The 19,852-nt window shown below is 54.3% G+C and overlaps 1 protein-coding gene across 2 annotated transcripts in view; it reads left to right on the top strand.

Annotated features, from left to right (window-relative positions):
* Positions 1-17,869, top strand: part of PAX7 (paired box 7) — a 99,536-nt gene extending 81,667 nt beyond the window's left edge. For both annotated transcript variants that reach the window (XM_022552007.3, XM_022552006.3), the window contains exons 8-9: positions 10,112-10,358; positions 17,500-17,869. In XM_022552007.3, coding sequence (XP_022407715.1) covers positions 10,112-10,358; positions 17,500-17,615 — 363 coding nt within the window. In that variant the 3' untranslated portion in view covers positions 17,616-17,869. The remainder of the gene's footprint in view (positions 1-10,111; positions 10,359-17,499) is intronic.
* Positions 17,870-19,852: the final 1,983 nt, after the last annotated feature.

The following is a 19,852-nucleotide window of genomic DNA, read 5'->3' as shown; positions in this document are numbered from 1 at the left end:
GTTCTGACAGCTGTGGTAAGGAGTGAATGGCAGTGCTGCCCACCCATAGTAGGTGCTTGGCACGTAGTAGGTGCTTAATTACGGAAGGCTACGATCAGGTTTCCTTGTGAGCCTCTTGATAACCAGGGGCTGTTTTATACAAGAGGACACTGAGGTTTGTTCCTTTTTTCGCTCGTTCTTTCCACTTAAGGGACTTTGCTCCTTGGAGAGGACCAGCAGGGCCTGAGCCATCATGGCCGTGAGTCCCTAACACGTTGTGATACGTGCCAGCTTGTCTGCCCAGGTACTAACGAGGCCTCCCTGCCACCACTCACTCCCTGCCATGGCCAATCTGCGTCCTCGTCTCTGGTAATTACTGAGGGGGAGAACTCCCACCACGCCAGGGGGGCCCGAGAGCCCAGGCCACCCTGTCCCCCTCCTCCTCTCCCAACCTGGGCCCGGCCAAAGTCAAGGAGGCCCCCCCTCCCCCCTCAGCCCTCCCAGTTCCCTCTCCTCCCTTCAGCTCAGCCAATTAGGCCCCTGACACCTGGAGCCGCTGACAAACTGTTTCTGTCACTTGCTCTCTGTCTTTCATTAGGGCCGCAGAGGAGGGGGAGCTGGAGGGGAGGGGGAGGAGATGGGATCTTTCATGCTTAGTAAGGCCAGATACATTAATTACAAAACGGCCATTTGCCGCGTGAAAGTGTGCTAATTAAATTTATGCAATCATTATCTTTAAATAGTCATATCTTCCCGGCGATCGGCCCCTTCCTTCTCCAGCCCCACCACCGCTCTGAGAGCGGAGTTGCGCTAATCCCCATCCGCCATTATCACGCCATCAGAAATGGTCTCTGAATCCCACCGCACCCCATCAGCTCCAGCACCCACCAGGGACCAGGAGCCCTTGGACCCATCCTGGCACAGACCCCTTCAGACTGGGGCCAACCCAGGATCCACCTAGGGAGGGGGAAGCCAAAGTCTGCCCCCACCCCACCAGTGTTTCTAGATGCTTCTAGAAGTTTCCACATATTTGGAGGTTGACATCTTGTAGACCAAACACTGGAAATTTGTGTGTGTGTGTGAGAGAGAGAGAGAGAGTCTTAGCTTCTTGGACAATGAGTGGGAAGTCGTTCTGTGCATCCCACCATTTTCGAAAAAGCCTTTAGCTAAGCCGGCAAGGACCCCTGGGGAGAGGAGGGACCTTCCGTTTATTTCCATCCACCCAACTCTGTGCCAGGCCCTGTGCTGGGGATAAAAGATAAGTAAATTCATTCATTCACGGGTTCACTCACTCAATAAATATTTGTTAGACATCTACTGTGTGATGGGCACAGGGAATAAATAGGACAGCAAATGTGCCTCTAGCAGCTCTTGGTCAAATCCAAGGTCAAGGTCAGTCTGTGCCCAGGGGAGAAAGGGGGACCATGGCAGGGCTGAAAGTTTTCTCTCAGTGATGCCCTTTTTTGGCTTCGTCTCTCAGAGTATCTCCCTTCACACACCAGGAGGTTCTTACCACAGTCTTGGCTGAATCCTTCCTCTGCAGAAATTATCCTCCCTGCTTTCCTCTCCCATCAAACAGAGCCTGACTCCTGAGTCTTTTTGGGTGCGGTCTGTGGAACTCCCACGTGGAGGGAGGAGAGAAGCTGGTGGACTCTGGCGGTGGGGAGGGCCCTCCTGGCCAGAGATGACAGTCAGTGACAACCTGTTTCCCGAGTGCCCTCTGAGCTTCTGAGGTCTCCAAGCCCCAGTGTGTGCCCTTGGTGAGATCAACTAGAGGGGCAGACTGGACATGTGCCCAGACATACGTGCTGTACCCATTAGCAACACTCACACATGAGAATCACAAACGATACTCACACACACGCACACACAATACTGTCACACGAATTCAGGAGCACACACACAGAACTCACATTTGCAGACGTACTGTCATGCGTACATGTGTGCACGTATGAGACACTCGCACATGCACACACAGACTCACAAACACACATACGAAATTCAAATATACACACACACAATACTTTCATGTGCACCTGCGTGCGTACACACCCACACTAGCCTCACACATGCAATATCCCCCGTATGCTCCCGTATAATACACACACACACACAACACACACATACACAGTGTTAAGAATGACCCAGAGCCACATATGGTAAGTGAAGACCACAGCCATTGCAGGCAGGGCAAGAGTACCGGGCTAAAAGTCAGGGGTCAAGGGTTCTTGCCCCGGTGCTCATCCCCTAGGTGATTCTGGGTGAGCCCCTCCTAAGCCTCAGTTTCTTTATCTGAGAAATGAGGTAACAGCGCTTCATAGAATGGTTCTGAGGCTTAAAGGGAGATGGCTTTGGAAACTGTAAGGTGCTGTGCTCGTGCAAGAGAATGGCCTTCATGGAAGACTGGGTGGGGACAAGCATGAGGGGAACAGGAGTCAGGGGGCTGGGGCTGGGGTCGGGCAGGGGAGGGATGCTTGCTTGGGCACCAGCTCTCCTGGTTGGCGGGGGGCTGCTGTGTGAGATGTGGCTGGTGGAGGGTGTGGCAGGCGAGGGCCACAAGCAGAAAGATGGAAGGCGAAGTGGGGGGCGGCGACAGGGGGGCCTGCGGGAAATCTTGTTCGGATGCTCAAAGTCAGCACCCGAAGCCCATTACCGCTGTCCACAGGAGGCAGGGAGAGGGGCGGGCGCCCAGATCCTCTTAGCGGAGAATTGAGCGCGAGAGAGGGAGAGCAGCGGTGGTGGGCGGCTATCCGGGTGGGTGATTTCTCGCTTGCACTAATCCCAGCATGGAGCTGGGAACAGGCGGCGGGATGGGCAGGTGTGCGTTTGTGTGATGTGTGTCTGCGCTGTGTGGTGTGTGTAGGTCTGTTTGCCCGTGTGCATCTGCGAAGTGTGTGGGTGGCGTAGGGGTGGGCAGTTGTTCATGTGTCTCATTCTTTGTGTGTCCGTGTTGGCTTGTCTGTATAATGCCGTGCTTATCCCGGCATGAGTGTCTGTGTGTACTCTGTGTGCGTGCCCGTGATTTCACCCACATGGGCGTGGAGGTGTAGTCATACTGTGTGTGTAGCAATAATAGTGATGATCTGAGAGCAGTGGTTCTCGTAGTTGGCAGCATACTAGAATCATTGGAGGAACGAGCTTTAAAAATCTCCATTCCCAGACCCTCAGACCAGTTAATCAGCAGCTCTAAGGGGTGGGGTCCTGGCATCAACATCTTAAAAGACCCTCCAGGTGATTGCACTGGGCAGCCAACATGGAGAAGCGGTCTCCGAGCGGAGAAACCCCAGGGGAGCCGCCCTGTGGCTTCTCCCCAGCTCTTAGCCTGCCCTTATGGGGTTTATCTGGACACAGAGGTGGACTTCGGACCCCAGACCCTGAGAGACCAGGGCAAGTCATGAGCTGGGCTTCCCCGGCTCATCCTCAGCCTGGGACAGTCTGTGGTCCAAAGAGACATATTTCATGTAATGCAGACGGAAATTGTGTTCCATTCCTGGCAAGCTGTGCCCTTACCTTCTCTCCCTGACAATGGGAACAGGCTGCTCCCCAAACATGCCCCTCTCAGCTCTTGTGGAAGTCAGGAGGATGAGTTAGTAAGCGGGTGGACCAGGCAGGGCTGCAATCAGACCTAAGGCTTGGAGATCAAAGCGCTTGTGTGCCAAGCCAGCCGGTCATTTTGGGGCCAAACCGGAGCCTACCGGCAGGAGGGGTGGCCATCGTGAGCCCCAGGACCGGCTACACTGCCGCTAGTTTGCGGGGACAACTCTGCCCGAGTGCAAACCATTGCCCCTCTTTGAGCCTCCGTTTCCGCATCTCTGAAGATGTGCCAATCTCCGAGGTGCCTCCCAGCTTTCATGCGTATATTTAGATGTGCTTACGTGCAGGTGTGTGCACAAAAGTGCATTGATGAGTTTAAGAAGGGTAGGTGAGTGTACGTGAAGTTGATCATGACACTTTATCGGAGTTTTGATGGAAAGCCATGTGGTGATCTGGAGAAGAGGTGTTTTGAGTTGTCTCACCTTCTGGGATGCAGGTGTGTGTCCCTGTGGAGGTGCAGTGTGGGCTGCTCTGTGCAGTGTGTGTGTTGTGTGGGTGTGTGAATTCTGGGCCTCGCTAGTTCTCAGCTCGAGACTTCATAGATTCGGCACTCTCTACAAATGAGCACATTCAGGGACCCTTGGGGACCAAGGCAAGCCATGAACTGGGCCTCCCCAGACCATCCCCCGGAGGGGTATGATGTGTCCACGTGACACATGCCTTGCTGCCTTTCCAGAGTGCAGGCAGAGTGATGCTCCGTTCAGAAAGCACCCACTGTGTGCCCGGCCCCATGGGGGAGAAGACATAGAAAAGACATGATCCCTGACAGGGAGGAGGTCCCTGACAGGGAGGAGGTCCCTGTGTCTGCCTTGTCTCAAGCCGTGTCCCATCTAATCCAGGTGGAATGTAGGGGGAGAGGAAGAGGAGGGAGAGAGCTTACATTTACCGGGAACAAATAACATGCCAGGCACTGCGTAAGCATCCTATGTGCATTTACTCATTTAATCTTTCCAATAACCCTATAGGTAGCTACAATTACTATCATTCCCATTATACAGACGAGAAAACTGAGGTCCAAAAAGTTAAAGAAATTGCCCATGGTCACAGCTAGTCAGCGGCAGAGCATGGATGCTCATGCAGATATCCTGGCCCCCAATGCTGCAGGGAAGCCCCTCAGAGCGCTCACTGGCCGAGTGTCTTTGGTGAAACCGCTGTCCCTCTGAGGCCTCAGGGTCCCCTTCTGGCATTGCAGAGGCGGGGCTCCCCACCTGCTGCCTGGTCACTGGTCCCGTGGTCCTTGGCCTCATTCTAACCCCAGTCTCATCTCCAGGTCCACTGTCCCGACCTCACCAGTCTCGGCCCCTGCCCCTCCCTCCCCCCCTGCATCCTGCCATGGGCCCACTCACCCACCCTGAACCTGGCCATGGAGACCCGATGACGGTGATCACCCCTTCTAATTGCAGCCTCGCTCCCAAAGCCACGTTCGGTTATCACAGAGGGTGCAGATCTCACAGCTCAGCCTCCTCTGTCCCAGGCCCTCGGGGCCAGCTCAGGAACGGAGGGAATTAATTACATTTTTCCCATCCCCTTCTTTTAAAGTAGGGGAGCGCCGGCACGTCCCGGGGGAGGGGGCGGTGAGCAGAGGATGTGGGAGGGGGACTGATGCTGGGCTCCCGCAGCCCCCGCCCCCCAAAACCTAGAAGCCTCTCCCGGGCGGCAGAAGGTGGCGGGGCGAGACCGGCCCCTTATTGATTTAGCCTGGTGGAGGGTGGGACTGATTTAGAGCAGAGGGAGAGGAAGGGGCTTGGGGGGGGGGGCATGGCGGGTAGAGGGGGAGAGGAAGGGATGGCTGTCACTCAGCCTGACAGACAGCCCAGAGATTTGCCTTCAGATAAAACCTTACAGATGTGGAGGTCGGTATTGATTTTGAGTTAGTAACGGTAACGTACCAAGAAGTAATACATTAGTGAAAGCAAGGTCACCGGGGAAAAAAGTAAAACCCACCGGGGGAGAGGCCTTAGCATACTTGAGGGGGGTGGATTACCGCATCAGACCAGGACTTCCTCTAGTTCAAAAGTTTGCAGGCCCCAGACCTCGGCTGGGCCCCTAACTCTGGGCAAACGCTTCCTGCTTCCGCGGGCAAAGAGGGACTCCCGGGGGCCCATGGGCCAGCCACAGGCCGGCGAGGGCCACGTAGGCCTGCGGGGCTCTGTGCAGTGCGGTTGCCGAGGGCCTCTCTCTCTCGTGCTCTCCAACACAGCTTGCTGTGGGGAAGGAACACAGCTAGGGGTCAGGGAGACACGGGTTCAAATCCCAGCTCTGCCAGTTACTGGTCGTGTGATCTCAGGCACTCCTTTTCACGTTCCTGTGCTTCGATTTCCCCATCTGCAGAATGGGGGTAATAGCCCATTTGCTGGAGAAGTCATTCAGTGCTCCCCTCTCTCACCTCTCTTTATTTATTTATTTACTTTTTGCGGTACGCGGGCCTCTCACTGCTGTGGCCTCCCGTTGCGGAGCACAGGCTCCGGACGCACAGGCTCAGCGGTCATGGCTCACGGGCCCAGCCGCTCCGCGGCATGTGGGATCTTCCCGGACCGGGGCACGAACCCGTGTCCCCTGCAACGGCAGGCGGACTCTCAACCACTGCGCCACCAGGGAAGCTCCCACCACTCTTTTGATGGGTCCAATCCCATCAACTTGGAAGTGGTCATGCCTTGAGACAGGGGTTGGATGCAAGGGAAACCCTTTGATCCCCAGGCCTCCAGGCACTCTGGAAGAGAGCGGGCACATGCTGCACAGCCCCCATTCACACCTACCCTAGATGTGGATTTGATTTGATGTCCCAGGGCAAATCCCATTGAACAAATCCCATTACAAGGAGAGCTCCCTGGGCCTGAGCTGATTCTGAGCTGTCTCTTAATAACCCAGGGTCCAAGCCCCCCAAGCCACTGGGCACCACATGAGCTCCTTCTGACAAAGCATTCCAGGAAGTCTTGCAGCTCCAAGGATCTTCAGTCTTATCGTTGACCTTCTTGCTATGTCTCAAACCTGAGGTGTTCCAACCTCAGGGCCTTTGCACTGGCTGACTCTTCTGCCTGGAAAACTCTCTGCTCTGTCTTCCCTTGGCTGGTTCTTTTTGGTCTTGCTGAATCTCACCTCTCTGGGGAGGTCTTGCCTGACTACTCCACATACTCTATTTTTCTTCCATAGCGTTTATCAGTATCATAAATTATATTATTTGTTCATTTATTTGTTGTCAGCCTCCTTCACTCGACTGACAGCTCCAGGAGGTCGTGGAGCTGCTGCTGTTCATTACTGCATCTCAGCGCCTGGCTTAGTGTCTGGCACATATTAGGTGCTCAATAAATATTTGCTAAGTGAATATGCATGAATTCAATAGGATTTTCTGAGCTTATAGTATGTAGCAGGCACAATGTAGGCACTGAGGCTGCAATGATGGATGAAACACAGTTCCATCCTGCCCTCAAAGAGCTCACAGTCCAGCCCTATCTCTAGCCTGGGAAACGTTTTGATCAATGAATAAGTGAATGAATGAAGGATGTCTTCAGGAAACACTATATGGTTTGGGATAGCTGGGCCTTAAAGTGCAAGGTAGGAATGGGTGGGAGGAGTTGGGACAGGCAGGTAGAGGTCCAGTCACAAGAAGACTTTGCCCTGTTTATCTGGGAGGTATGAGGAGCCACAGATAATTCAAGCCATGTCGTGAGATTTGGTGGTGGTTGTCTATAGGGCTCGGCCTTGCAGGATGAGTACTGGGTCTATGCACAGCTCCCAGCCCATCCCCCAGAGCACCCATCTCCTCTCCCTAACCACAGCCGCTTTGTACCCTCCATCCCATCCTTTCTGGGGGTGGCATCTGGGTGCTGTGCAGGAGGTAAGGATTAAACTGGGGTCTCACCAGAGCTGACAAACCCTCACAAGAGTCTCCCAGCCCCACACTTGTCGTTTTGAAGGAAAAGAAATGGGGCCCTGTGTGTTTTCCCCAAGCCTCTAAGTTTATTCCTGGGGCCCAGGCCTCCTTGAAGGGAAGAGCAGGGTTAGTGTTGATATGGGGTAGGGAATGAGATGATGGTGATTTTCTTTATTTAGATGGAAGGTGGGAACCTGACAGGCAACCTGGAAGAGAATCGGGTCTCCTAACCCCAGAGCAGTGTGAGATTCCTGAGTACCGCGCCCACCCCCCGTCAGGCCCACCAAACACACACACCAGCAAATTCCTCGGACCCAGGACCCCATCTCAACACTCAGAGAGCAACAAACCCAGCTCAGCGGTGTCAGACGTCCTCACACACCACCCCCTTCACCGGGTCCCTCTCACCAACACCCCTGGGTGGACCCTGCCATGAGAGAGGCCTCGGAAGTATGTTTAACAAAGAGTGAGTTTGGGAGAACTCAGCTCCCTAAAAACACCCAAACTAGTCCAGGTGTCTCCTTCTCCCAGACCCATCCCCGTGTGTCTTTGCCATCTCACTGGGTTGACACCCCATGAAGTCCCACCTAAACCCCCCCAGCTGCGGTGGAGACAAAGTCCAGCCCCAGCGGGCCTGGTGCCCTTGACTTTGGCTCTGGGAGAGGGTGGAGAAGGAAAGGAGGAGGGGTGACCCCCAGGGCTGAGGGGAATGTTCTGGGTACATTGTGGGAAGAGTCAGGGGGAGGCTGTGCTCATGGCATTCCGGAGGAACCAGGCCCCCCAGGGGTGAGGGACCCCACTGCACACCCCCACCAACAGCTGCTAGGGAACAAACATCTGGGGTGAGAACCCCTACCGTGGTTAAGACCCATCTTGGAGAGTCAGACTTGCCATCATCAGGGGAGTGGGGTCAGGCCTGGACTGCTCCCTGGCAGACCTGCTGTGAGATCTGGGGAAGCCACAGCCCTTCGCAGGCCTCAGTTTCTCCATCCTAGAAATGGGCCTTATGGCTCCACCTCACACCTCTCTGCAGGGCTCTGCACCGGGAGAGTCACACGAGTCTGTGGCTAAGAGGAGGGAAAGGTAAGGAGAAGGGGAAGAGGAGCATTAGAGGATCTGGGGCTGCTGATACCTGAGCACTTTCCACACACAGAGCCTGTCTCAACCTCCCAGCCACACTCTAAGGATGGAGGCGGTCACAGGGGTTAAGGGACCCCTGGCGGCTGCACAGCCAGTAAGTGGAGGAGCTCAGTGTCTGCCCCTAGCCTGAGGACTCCACATCCATGCCCTCCACCCCGCCCATGCCTCATGCCTGTGGCAGGGATGGGTCAAAAATGGGAAGGTGAAAATTTTCACAAGGTGTCTAGTTGGCAAAAAGATCATTGCTCCAATGCCCGAGGCCTGCTTTCTCCCCAGGGGGGAGCGTGGGGACATCAGAGAGCACACCATATGCCCAGCATGGATTGCAGCATGGCCCTTCAGCTCCGTGCTGAGCAGATTATCAGCAAGACTGACCACCCCGGCCCTGGGGCCTCCCTCCCCATAAAGGGTGGCATTACCAAGAGGCCATCAGGATCCCGGGCCCTGCAGGTCAGGTCCACAAGGGCTGCCTCTTTATCCCCCTCCCCGTCATCTCTCCTGGATTGACCAGGACACCCCACCTGCACCTCCCCCCGCCCGCACCTGCTGCCTGCACCACCTTTCCCACTCTATCTCCAGTAGCTGGGCCACCGGGATGCCTGGGTGCCCTCCTCTAGGCTCCCACAGCCCCCTCTGCTGCCTCTACCATGCCCCTCATCACTCCATATTCTGATGATCTGTTGCTAGTTGCCACCCCCACCAGACCCAGAGACTCCTCCGGTCAAGGTCAGGGACCATGGCTCTTCGTCCTCTGAAGTCCCAGGGCCCGGCCTGAGGCCTAGAGCCATAGTCATCATCAATGCATGTTTGTTGAATGAATAAGTGAACACACAAATGAACCAACACCAGGTTTTTAAGCTGAGTTTCTAGAGACAAGCCTCACCCTGTCAGCTGGGGTTGCCAGCACTGACAGTGAGTTCCTGTTTGCTAAACCAGGCCAAGCAGGAAGGGGGTGATGGTCACAGACATCCGGGAGCTGCCAGAATCAATGCTATTTGAAAGCATTGGCCATGTAGGGGCAGAAGCCCAAAGTCAAGAGCATAGTAGCATAGGACGGGGGAGTAAAGCTGGACAGATCCAGAGTCTTTAACCTTTGTGTTGGAAGATGGGGGCATCCCAGTCTGATGGGAGAGACATAATTAGCTGGTTCATTCATTCATTCAGTCATTTGTTTATGCATGTATGCATTCATTCATTCAGCAGACAGAAATAAGGTGCCCCTCAGAGCCAGGCCTAGGAATAGAGAGGGGAACTATGCCTGCCCTGCCCCCAAAAGCTCTCAGTGGAGGGAGGCTCCATGGGCCAGGACTTGACCAGAGAAACTGCTAACCATCTTACCCACAAAGGCAAGCAAGCCAGGTAAATGGAGGATCTCAAGGTTGCAGGGACCTCAAGGGAGCAACTCCAGCAAAGGCCTGTCCAAGGCCAGCCTGGCATCTCCCCTGCTCACCCTCGCGTCTGCCAGGTCCTTCCTCCAAGCCCCGCACGCCTGCCGTGGCGCCAGCACTGACGGTCTCTCCCCCGCAGGTGATGAGCATTCTGAGCAACCCCAGTGCAGTGCCACCGCAGCCCCAGGCCGACTTCTCCATCTCTCCGCTGCACGGCGGCCTGGACTCTGCCACCTCCATCTCGGCCAGCTGCAGCCAGCGGGCTGACTCCATCAAGCCGGGAGACAGCCTGCCCACCTCCCAGTCCTACTGCCCGCCCACCTACAGCACCCCCGGCTACAGCGTGGACCCCGTGGCTGGCTACCAGTACGGCCAGTATGGCCAGAGTGAGTGCCTGGCGCCCTGGGCGTCCCCCTCCCTCTCCCTGCCCTGCCTGCCTCCAAGGACCTCCCACTTATGTGTAGAGAACAGCAAGGTGGTGCTGGGGTGCTGGTGCCCATTTCATAGGTGAGGAAATTGAGCTCCAAGAAGGCGGAACGGCTGTCCTAAGATGATGCTGAGACACTACTACTGTCTTAGAGCTGCGCTGCCCCATAGGAACATAATACGAACCACCAGTGTCATTAAAATTCCCTAGTAGCCACATTTTACAAGTGGAATGATTTTTACTAACATTTTTTATGTAACCCAGTATATCCAAGAGGTGATCATTTCGATGTGTAATCCGTACAAAATTAGTAATAAGGTTTTTTTTACATTCTTTTCTTCGTACACTGTCTTTGAAATCCAGCCTATTTTCATTCAGATGCTGTTTTCATTGGAAATACTTGATCTGCATTTAAGTTGCATCAGATTTACAACTGAGGAAGTAGATTTACACACCCAAGTTGTTCCAAATATACTGAAAAGTTTCCCAACCACTAAATTAAAGCGAATTTCAGTTTTTAAATTTAAGTTGGATAAAATGAAATCAAAAGGTAACATTCAGTTCCCCGGTTGCCCCAGGCACATTTCAAGTGCTCCGGAGAGCCATGTGTGCTGGTGTCAGACAACGCTGCGTGAGAGATCCTGCCCCTTTCTCCCCGCCCCACCTCCGCTATAGGGCAAGGCAGTATCTTGAGTTATCTCCCCTGCCCCCATCCTCAGCCTTGGTTTCCCCAAACCGTGAGCTGGTCTCAGGCCCCCATCCCAGCTGCCACACCCTTGGCACCTGGCCTGGGGTTAGAGACGGCAGACCCTCAGACCAAAGGCTGCAAAAGGCGGGCTGGGCCACAGCCTCCAGCTGGACGGGGATGGACGGACTGACGGGGCAGCAACAGGGCCAGTCAAGACAGCCCGGGGAGCCAAGGTCACAGGCTGCCCCTCCTGCCTCGCCCCCTGGCAAAGGCGTCACCTGCTGGTGTCAAACCAATCAGAAGGGCATGTGACAAGAGGGTGTGACCTTCCAGCCCCAGGGCTTTTCTGTGCTTCTCTGCCCTCAGTGTAGCCCTGACCCAGCCCCACTGACCTCTGCTTCCTAAGCCCACACCCACCCACCCCTCCTCACGCAGCCTTGGCCTCCACGGCTAAATGAGGGCCAGCTGTGCCGGCCTCCGCCTCCCAGCCGTGTTCGCAGCCCCTTCCCTGTATATGTGCGTGTTCACATACGTGTATCTGGGCGAGTGCGAATACATGCGTCATGGATACCTTACAGTTTGTGTGTGTGTGTGTGTGTGTGGGTGTGGGTGTTTCGGCATGCACGTGTAAGTGCACACATCTTGCATATAGGTGAGTATGTTTATATGTATATATGTGAATGTATGAGTGGCACATATTGGTATATGTGTATATGACACACGTGTGTGAGTATAAATGAGCATATCGTGTGCACGTGGTTGCATGTGGGTTTGTATGTTAACACTCCTGCACACATTTGGTCATGTGAGTATATGTGGCTACAACACATATGCACGTGTGTTGAAGTGTGTACATGTGGCTCAGTGTCTATGTAGGTGCCTGTGTTTGACCTACGTCGCTATGTGGAATGTATAACAAATATGTGTGCATGTGTGTAGGGGTGTGTGTAAGTGTACGAATATGTGTTGCAGTATGTACATGTGTGTTCAGCATGTACATACACTGGAGTGTGTAAGTGTGTGTATTGGGGAGTATGTGTGTGTGCAGAGTGTACATACGGCTGTGGGTCTGCTTGAGGGTGTGCATAGGTGTGGCTGTGTGTACTGGTGTCCAGTTGTGCATCTGGGTGTGAACACATGATGCTGTCTGTGTGTATAACTGTGTCTGTGTGAATGTGTGTGCATGGGGTCATAGAACACACGTGTGCGTGTATATCTGAGAGCAGGGTGCCTACATGTGCACGGGAGTGTTTCCAGAGGGGCCAGGGTGACCCCCTGCCCCAGCCCGTGTTCCCGGGCACGGAGCGGGACACACATGCTCTTGATAAAGAGTTTAGAGCAGCTTCCAGTGGCGGCGGCGGCAGCCCTGGCCTGGGGCAGGCGTTAGTCACACCCGGAGCCCTGTGCCCCACTCCAGGGGCGCCTGCCCAACTCGGAAATAAAATTAACCCCAAAGTCAGCACGGGGGCCGTGAAGGAGGGGGGATCAAAAGGAAAAGGGCCCAGGAGGCGAGAAAGGAGTTTTGTTCCCCTTTGCTGGGGAAAAGCTGGCCAGCGATTTCCTCCTCTGTCCCCACTCACCCTCCCACTCATCCCCCCATCCTCCCTCCTCCCTCCTCCCTCTGGCTCCCCCTCCTCCCACTCACTCCCCCTCTAGCTCCACCCTTGCTCCCCTGGCTCCTCCAGGGTCGCTCAGAGCACCTCCTGGGCCACCTTCTCCTGCACTCCCAACTCAGACCCCATACCCCTCCACCCACCCCACAGAGGCTCCAAGGGCAGGCTGGGAGGGGCCTGAGGGAGAGTCTGCCCCTCCACCACCACGGTGTGGGCAAGTCACCTGCCTCTCTGAGCCTCAGTTTTGCCATCTGTGAAATGGGGGCCCAGGGATTAGACTCCATCGTCTTGATGTTTTCCCCTGGTACCATCCCCCTCGCCTTTGACATCCTGGGACAACCCAGGGACACACGGTGTTCCCAGTGACCACTGCCCCATGTTCATGGGTGACCGAACCCACCTATGACTGGGCTTCCACAGCCCATGTGTGAGAGCCTCATGTTCCAAGCTGTGCTGTGTATGTATGCCCAGGACCACCTGTCATCTTCTCACATCCGTCCCATGCATGAGGTTAGCCCACTGGGCACTGGGCGAAATGCATGTTCCTCATTTCGTGTAATCCTCAAAAATCCCAGGTTATTTGCTCTCAGGTTACAGATGCAAAAGCTATGGCTCAGAGAGACTAGGAACTTTCCCCAAGGCCACACAGAAAGTGAATGATGGACTCCAGGTCACCTAACTTCAAACCTAGTTCTCTTTGGGTCAAACCACAAACCTGTATAAGATCCTGAGTAATGATGCACACCTTGACCCACCTGGGTGTGGATTTATGTGCACAACTTCACATGCACCTATGCATGGACAGAGATTTATTTCTCTGTGGGTACTCACTAATGTGTGTCTATACATAGCTTCAAGGTAGAACTATTCAAGATGTATGTGTATAAAGAAAGGAGAAATGATGGTTTCTTGAGCATCTACTATGGGTCTGGCATTCCATCCTGACGGCCACCCTGTGCAGGGTGCAGGATTATTCCCATTGGGCAGATGAGGAAATGGGACCCCAGAGAGATTGGCTGCCTGAGATCACCCGGTGGTACGTATCGACGTGCACACGGCCACACCTTTAGCCACGGAAAGCATCACTTCCAGGTGTGCCTGGAGCCACGTGAGCCAAACTCTTAAGCAGGAGAGTCCACCTCCTCTTCCCGGGCCTCTCATCTTCCCAGGGACACCTTCACACCTTCCTTTCCTGCTCCCTGCCATCGTCCATCCATCCGTCTCTCCCCGTCCCTAAAGGGGGTGGGGGCAGGGGGGCAGGGACGGGGCACATGGCAGATTAATACGGCCCTGGTGTTCCCAGAGGCCAGGGCCGTACTAATGATGGGGCTGATAGAACGCAGAAGTGTGAAAGGAATTTTAATAGATCTGACAAGTCTAATAAGAATTTGTGTCTAGAAGGGTCCTCCTCTGGGGCCGCGGGCTGACGAGACGCTGACGGCTGAGATTTGTTTACTGGTTGGCATCGCTGCCACCTCTCCTGCCAACTCCCGATTAATCTAATTTGAGACATTTAGAGCCCAGGCTCAGGCGCGAGGCAAAAGAGGGGAGACGCAGAGGGACAGAAGGGCAGGAAGGGCCATTGACAGACGCCATAATGAGAAATGTCACAGCCCTGCCCCTCGCCGGACCCCGGCCTGACCCCAGGGAGAGGCAGACTCTGTGGGATGACGGGTGCCCTTGAAGTAGGCTGGGTCGTAGGTAGATTTTGGCTTGGTGTTTCCTCGCTCATCTTGACTACAAGCACCTACTGTGCGCAGGGCTGTGGCTGGTGACAGGGAGAGGCTAAAGAGGAAGAGACAGAGTGCCCAGAGGCACAAGCAGGACAAATTCAGGCTCCTCCAGCTCACGTGCCATGCGTGTGCCTCTGGGCCAGCCATCTTTCTGAGCCTTGGTTTCCATGTTTGTAAAATGGGAACAACCGTATCTAAAGCACGGGACTGTTGAAAGCGTCAGGTGAGATTTTGTCCGCCTAGTACCTAGTGCTTCCCATCCATCATTGTTATTCAAAGCCAGGCCTCTCTGCCCCACCTGCAGGAAGAGCTGTGCCCTTAGACGAGTCACTTACATTTCCTGAAGTAGAAAATGGGGCCATTGCAGGCTTTGGGGTATAGAGTGTTCCATACACTCTGAAGTGCTGTACACGAACAAGGGTGATGCTATAGGAGGCTGCTGGGTGGGGCTGGTCGGGGGTGAGTAGCAGCTGGCATCAGACTGCCTGCATTTGAATTATGATTCCATAATTTAGGAGCCCTGGGATCTTTCAAGTTATGCAGTCTGTCAGGGCAGGGCCTCAGTTTTGTCATATGCAAAATGGGGATGATAATAATAATACCAACCTCACAGACTTGTTGCGAGAATTTTAAACGAGACGATGCACATGAAGTGCTTAAAACAGGACCGGCAGAGAGCCAGCTCTGGGGAAACGTTAGCTTCCCCTCTTCCCCTTCCTATTACCACCCTGACAGTGAGGCCTTCTCGTGGGCAGGACCTGGAGCCCAGATGAAACTGGCTCCAAGTAGCTGAGATGGCGTGGCCACAGCTGCCGGGTCCCCCTGAGGCCAGAGATGGGAGATTTTCCCACCCTCACCCAGAGTAAGGGCTAGATCCAAGGCAGGCCGCCACCACTCTGTCCTACCTGCTGGGAGCCTGGAGGCTGAATGACCTCAGAGGCAGCACCCAGGGGGCCCAATTCAGTCCCTAGAGCCTGGGAAGCTGAGGGGCACAGGGTCCACACACTCCAGAAAGACCCCAGGGCTCTTGCACATCCTTTAGGAACCTAGGAGGCCATGCCCTGAGCACTCTGTGCCCGGCATCTTAAAGCCCATTATCTCATTTGATTCTCGTAACAGCCCTTGAGGAGTCTGGAATTTGTTCTCCCCATTTTACAGACAAGGAAACAGCGCTGGAGAGGCAAAGTGATTTGCCCAAAGCCACGTGAGCAGGAGGTAACTGGGCCTCTGAATTGCCCCATTCACTGTTCCTTTCCTTCTTGCCACCATCAAAGGGCATGTCTGCTTACTAAGCCCCAATCCCGGGAGCCCACATCTATCCAACTCACTATGTACCAGGCACAGTGCCAGCTAACCACTCTATATACATTTTCTCATTTAATGCCAATTACCCTTCAGCCTAGGTGCTATTATTATCTCCCAAGGAAACTGAGGCTTGGAAAGGTGAGTTGGTATGCCCCAAATCACACACTGAGAGTTGACAGGAGCAGAGTTTGCATCTAGGTCATTTGAGCCCCTAGGCAATACAGCCTCCTGGAGCTCAATTATTTTTTAGAATTTTTTTTTTTTTTTGGCCATGCCGGGTGGCATGCGGGGTCTTAGTTCCCCAGCCAGGGATTGAACCTGAGCCCCCTGCAGTGGAAGCGTGGAGTCTTAACCACTGGACCGCCAGGGAAGTCCCACTGGAGCTCAATTATTGATACAGCCCATCTCACCTCCCCAGTTGCACTCTAGCCATACCCATCACCTCCTGGCTCTACCCACCCATCCTAGGCAGGAGCCCCCAACTTTGAGGAGACATGTAGAGTGTTACAGGGCCCCTCAGTGGGCAAGTGACGGAGAGGGTGTTGGGCCAGGCCTCGTGCTTCCTACCATAGTCCCCTCTCCATCTTCCTCTCGCTTCTGGATCCGAGGGGTCCAGGGGGTTGGATTGATCACAGCCACAGATTCTGGTTTGGGAGCTGGAATCTCTGTGCCTTTCAAGAGGCCTTGGTCACATGCCAGTCGTCATTTGGTCAGGGATGATTTCTGCTGCAGCCCCAGGCAGGCACAATTAGGACAGTGAGGACAGAACACACGTAGACATACCTGCACACACATACACACTCACCCGGACACATGGACCTGGCTTAGGTAGAGCTCACCTGTGCAGTTACCTGTACATGCACAGGTGTTCCCACTGTTTTTCTACACATGTAGGTGCACACCACTCACCCACATCGGTGCACACGTACATGTACAAGTATTGATCGTGCCCATTACCACATCCCGGAGATTCTCGTTTCCACGGTTCACCACACGCAAGTACACACCCTCAAACTCTCATTCTTCTCCTCTGGGTGACCAGAAATGACAAGGCTGAACGTCTCAACTCCCTGCATTACAGGCTCCTAGCTCCTCCTTCTGCGTGGACCCCTCAGCTCCCCGGAAAAATATCCTTTGATTTTTGAGTATGAGGTCTTGCTTTGCCTCATCCATGAGCTGGGCTTAGGGTCCAAAAAAGGCAGAAGGACCTTGTCCTCATTACTACCTGGATGCCATGGGTCTCACTGGATGTCCCCCAGAGCAGGGATAGGTGGAAAGAGGAGCTAATTCTTCACTAAACAATATGATACCCCCTGTACTTCCCTACAGAATCCACGAAAGAGCTGGGTAAATAATGTGTTAAGCAAATATGTGCTGAATGATTGGAGAGGAAGTGAGAGAAAGAGCTTCATGAAGAAATGGATGGATGGATGGGTGGATGTATGGATGAATAGATGGAGAGGCAAGGAGTGGATGGACAAACTGATGAATGGATAAATGGATGGACAATGCATAGATGGATAAATATATGATTGGATGGATGGATGGATGGATGGATGGAGGAAGAGATGGATAGATGGACAGAAGGATGGATGGATAAATTAATGAAGGAATAAATGGATGGATAGATGGATATATGGATGGATGGAGGATGGATGGATGGATGGATGGATGGATGGATGGGTGAACGGATGTGGGGCAGGTTGAGTAATAGGCAAAAAGAACCTCAATTTCTAGGAGTTTATCTTTTTTTTTTTCCAGCTGCTGTTGATTACCTGGCCAAAAACGTGAGCCTCTCCACACAGCGTCGCATGAAGCTCGGGGAGCATTCGGCTGTGCTGGGACTCCTGCCTGTGGAAACTGGCCAGGCCTACTAGGGCCCCTGGGGCGACTTGCCCCAGCCCAAGTCCCAGCCTAACCCTTACTGATCCCTGAGCCTCCCAGCCTCAGTCCCTTCATCGCCCTGGGGTCCCAGGAGGCCAGGAAAGGAGCCCATTCCCTTCTCATGGCCAGCGCTCTGGAGACGAACAGCCCATCCACCATTTGCCTGTGATTAGGGACCTGGAGTAACCCCCTTGGAGTCTGCCCCCTCACTGTCCCCCCAGAAGGGTCTCTGGTCAGCCTGCAGTCTTCCCCCAGCCAAATCCTGTCGTGGCCTCTGTGCCATTTCAGATACAGAGATCACAGCTCACCCTGAATAGAGTACCTTGAGCGCCCAAAGGAGGATGGTGTCTGGGATGACGTCCTGGAGCCCTTTGGACCCAACTCCAGTTGGTCCCCTGGCCAGAGGAGGAGGTGGAGCTCACAGGGCCGCTCTTGGCTGGGAGTGTTGGGAGCCGGCCCTCCCGGGTGGGTGTCCGGCTCAGGGCCAGAACCGCGGCCATTCCTCCTCTGAACACTGGGACTTTAGCAGAAGGGGGGACCCTAGCCCTGAGGCATTCCCAGGGAATCACCTAGGAATTCTGAGGACTTCAGGAGCCTCTCCACACACCTCTGCTGGATGGAGGGGGGAATCCAGCCCAGGCAGGGGGACTGGGACCACCAGGAACAGGCTTAGCCGGGGGCGTGGCCATGTGGGTGGGGCTTGTCGGCAGTGGGCCAGCCCAGGGTACCAGGACCCAAGCCAGGCATCCGGAAGCAGCTTTGGGCTCTTAGACTGAAGCCCCAGTTCCAACTTTGCCCACCCCACTTAGGGCCTGGGGAGCCCACAGAACCTCCAGTTTTCTCATTCACTGAATCAGATGGCAGGGGGAGGGGATCAAGTGTTGAGGACACGTAAGTGAAGAGGCAGGCTCAGAAGGGGTTTCTGTAACTGGGGTCCCTCTGCTTGTGGGCAGCAAACCTTTGTTGCCAAAGGCTTCAGCTCTATGCTTCCAAGTCCACGGCCCATGGAGCTTCGATTTCTCACAGAGCCTCCCTCAGAGACCCAGGCCTACCCCCTGCGTGCCCTACCCTCTAGGAATGGGGCCTCCATTGGTCTGGGAATCCCTTTAAGCTGCTGGGGGTGCAGAGAGCTTCCCTTGGGGCTCTGGAGGAGGGTTCTTGGATCATCAGGGACTGGCTGCCCCACAGACAAGACCACAGATTCTCCTTGGCATTTGCAGGGGAGGCATGTCCCTGTCCCACCCAGAGGTGCATCTTTCAGTGTTGACACATTCTCAGCCAAGATGCCTCTGTCTTCTGATCCAGCACAGCTGGGTGAAGAGATGTGGCCAATCTTTGAGCCACCACCCCTGGGCAGAGGGGGACACCAAAGGTTCCGGAGAAGAGGGCAAAGTTGCCTTCCTTGGCCACTCCAGTTGCTCTCCCAAGCTCCCCTCTCTTTACAAGTTGAGACCTTTGGGGAATGGTTCCAGCCCCTGACTGTGGCCTCCCTTGAACTTTTCACCACCTTCACCTGTTGAGCAAAATTATATTCGTCTTCTCCATCGCCATCATTATAATCTACACTTAGATCACCTGTATCAAGTGTTGCTGGGTCAAAGGCACTTGAGATGGGAGACACAGCACTGAATCCATGAAGACCGGACCAAATTGCTTGGCCCTACCTGGGCACCTGAGGCCACCTCTTTGCTCAACCCATGCCTCTTGCCCTCAGCCAACAAGACACTCGCAGAGGGAAGGGCTGCTGCTTTGAGAATCAACCTGAGTTCCTCCCTACTGGGGAGCTGGGTTGGCAAGATACTAGGACACTTTCCTGCATGGACATCACCTCTGTGACAAATGCTCACCTGCTTCTCATCTTCAGACTCAATAATATCAAGCCTGTCCTGGACCATGACCAAGGTGGCTTGTATCTCTGGTTTTGAGGAACCTATTATTAATTGGGGACGAACAGACTCTGGTAGCCGCGGACACCCAGACATGTGTGGCCCATCAAGTTCAGCCAAGGTTTCAGTGGGAGCACCCACGGCAGGAGACTTTGGGTTCTTCACGCTCTGGACAAAAAGGAACGGCGTATTGTGTGTTGGTGACCCGGTCCATGCTTTTGTAGTTGTCACAGCCAGGAAGCAGTTCTTCCTTAAGATCAACCACAATCTTCATCCACATTCCTTAAGTGGTCAATCTTTCCCCCTGGAGGCCTGTCTCAGAAATCCTTTGAGCCGCCTTAGGT

This window comes from Delphinapterus leucas, chromosome 1 (assembly GCF_059928025.1).
Source record: "Delphinapterus leucas isolate spDelLeu-1000000601 "Yukka" chromosome 1, BTC_Dleu_Yukka2, whole genome shotgun sequence".
NCBI lineage: Eukaryota > Metazoa > Chordata > Mammalia > Artiodactyla > Monodontidae > Delphinapterus > Delphinapterus leucas.
This window is presented reverse-complemented; position numbering and strand designations above follow the sequence as displayed.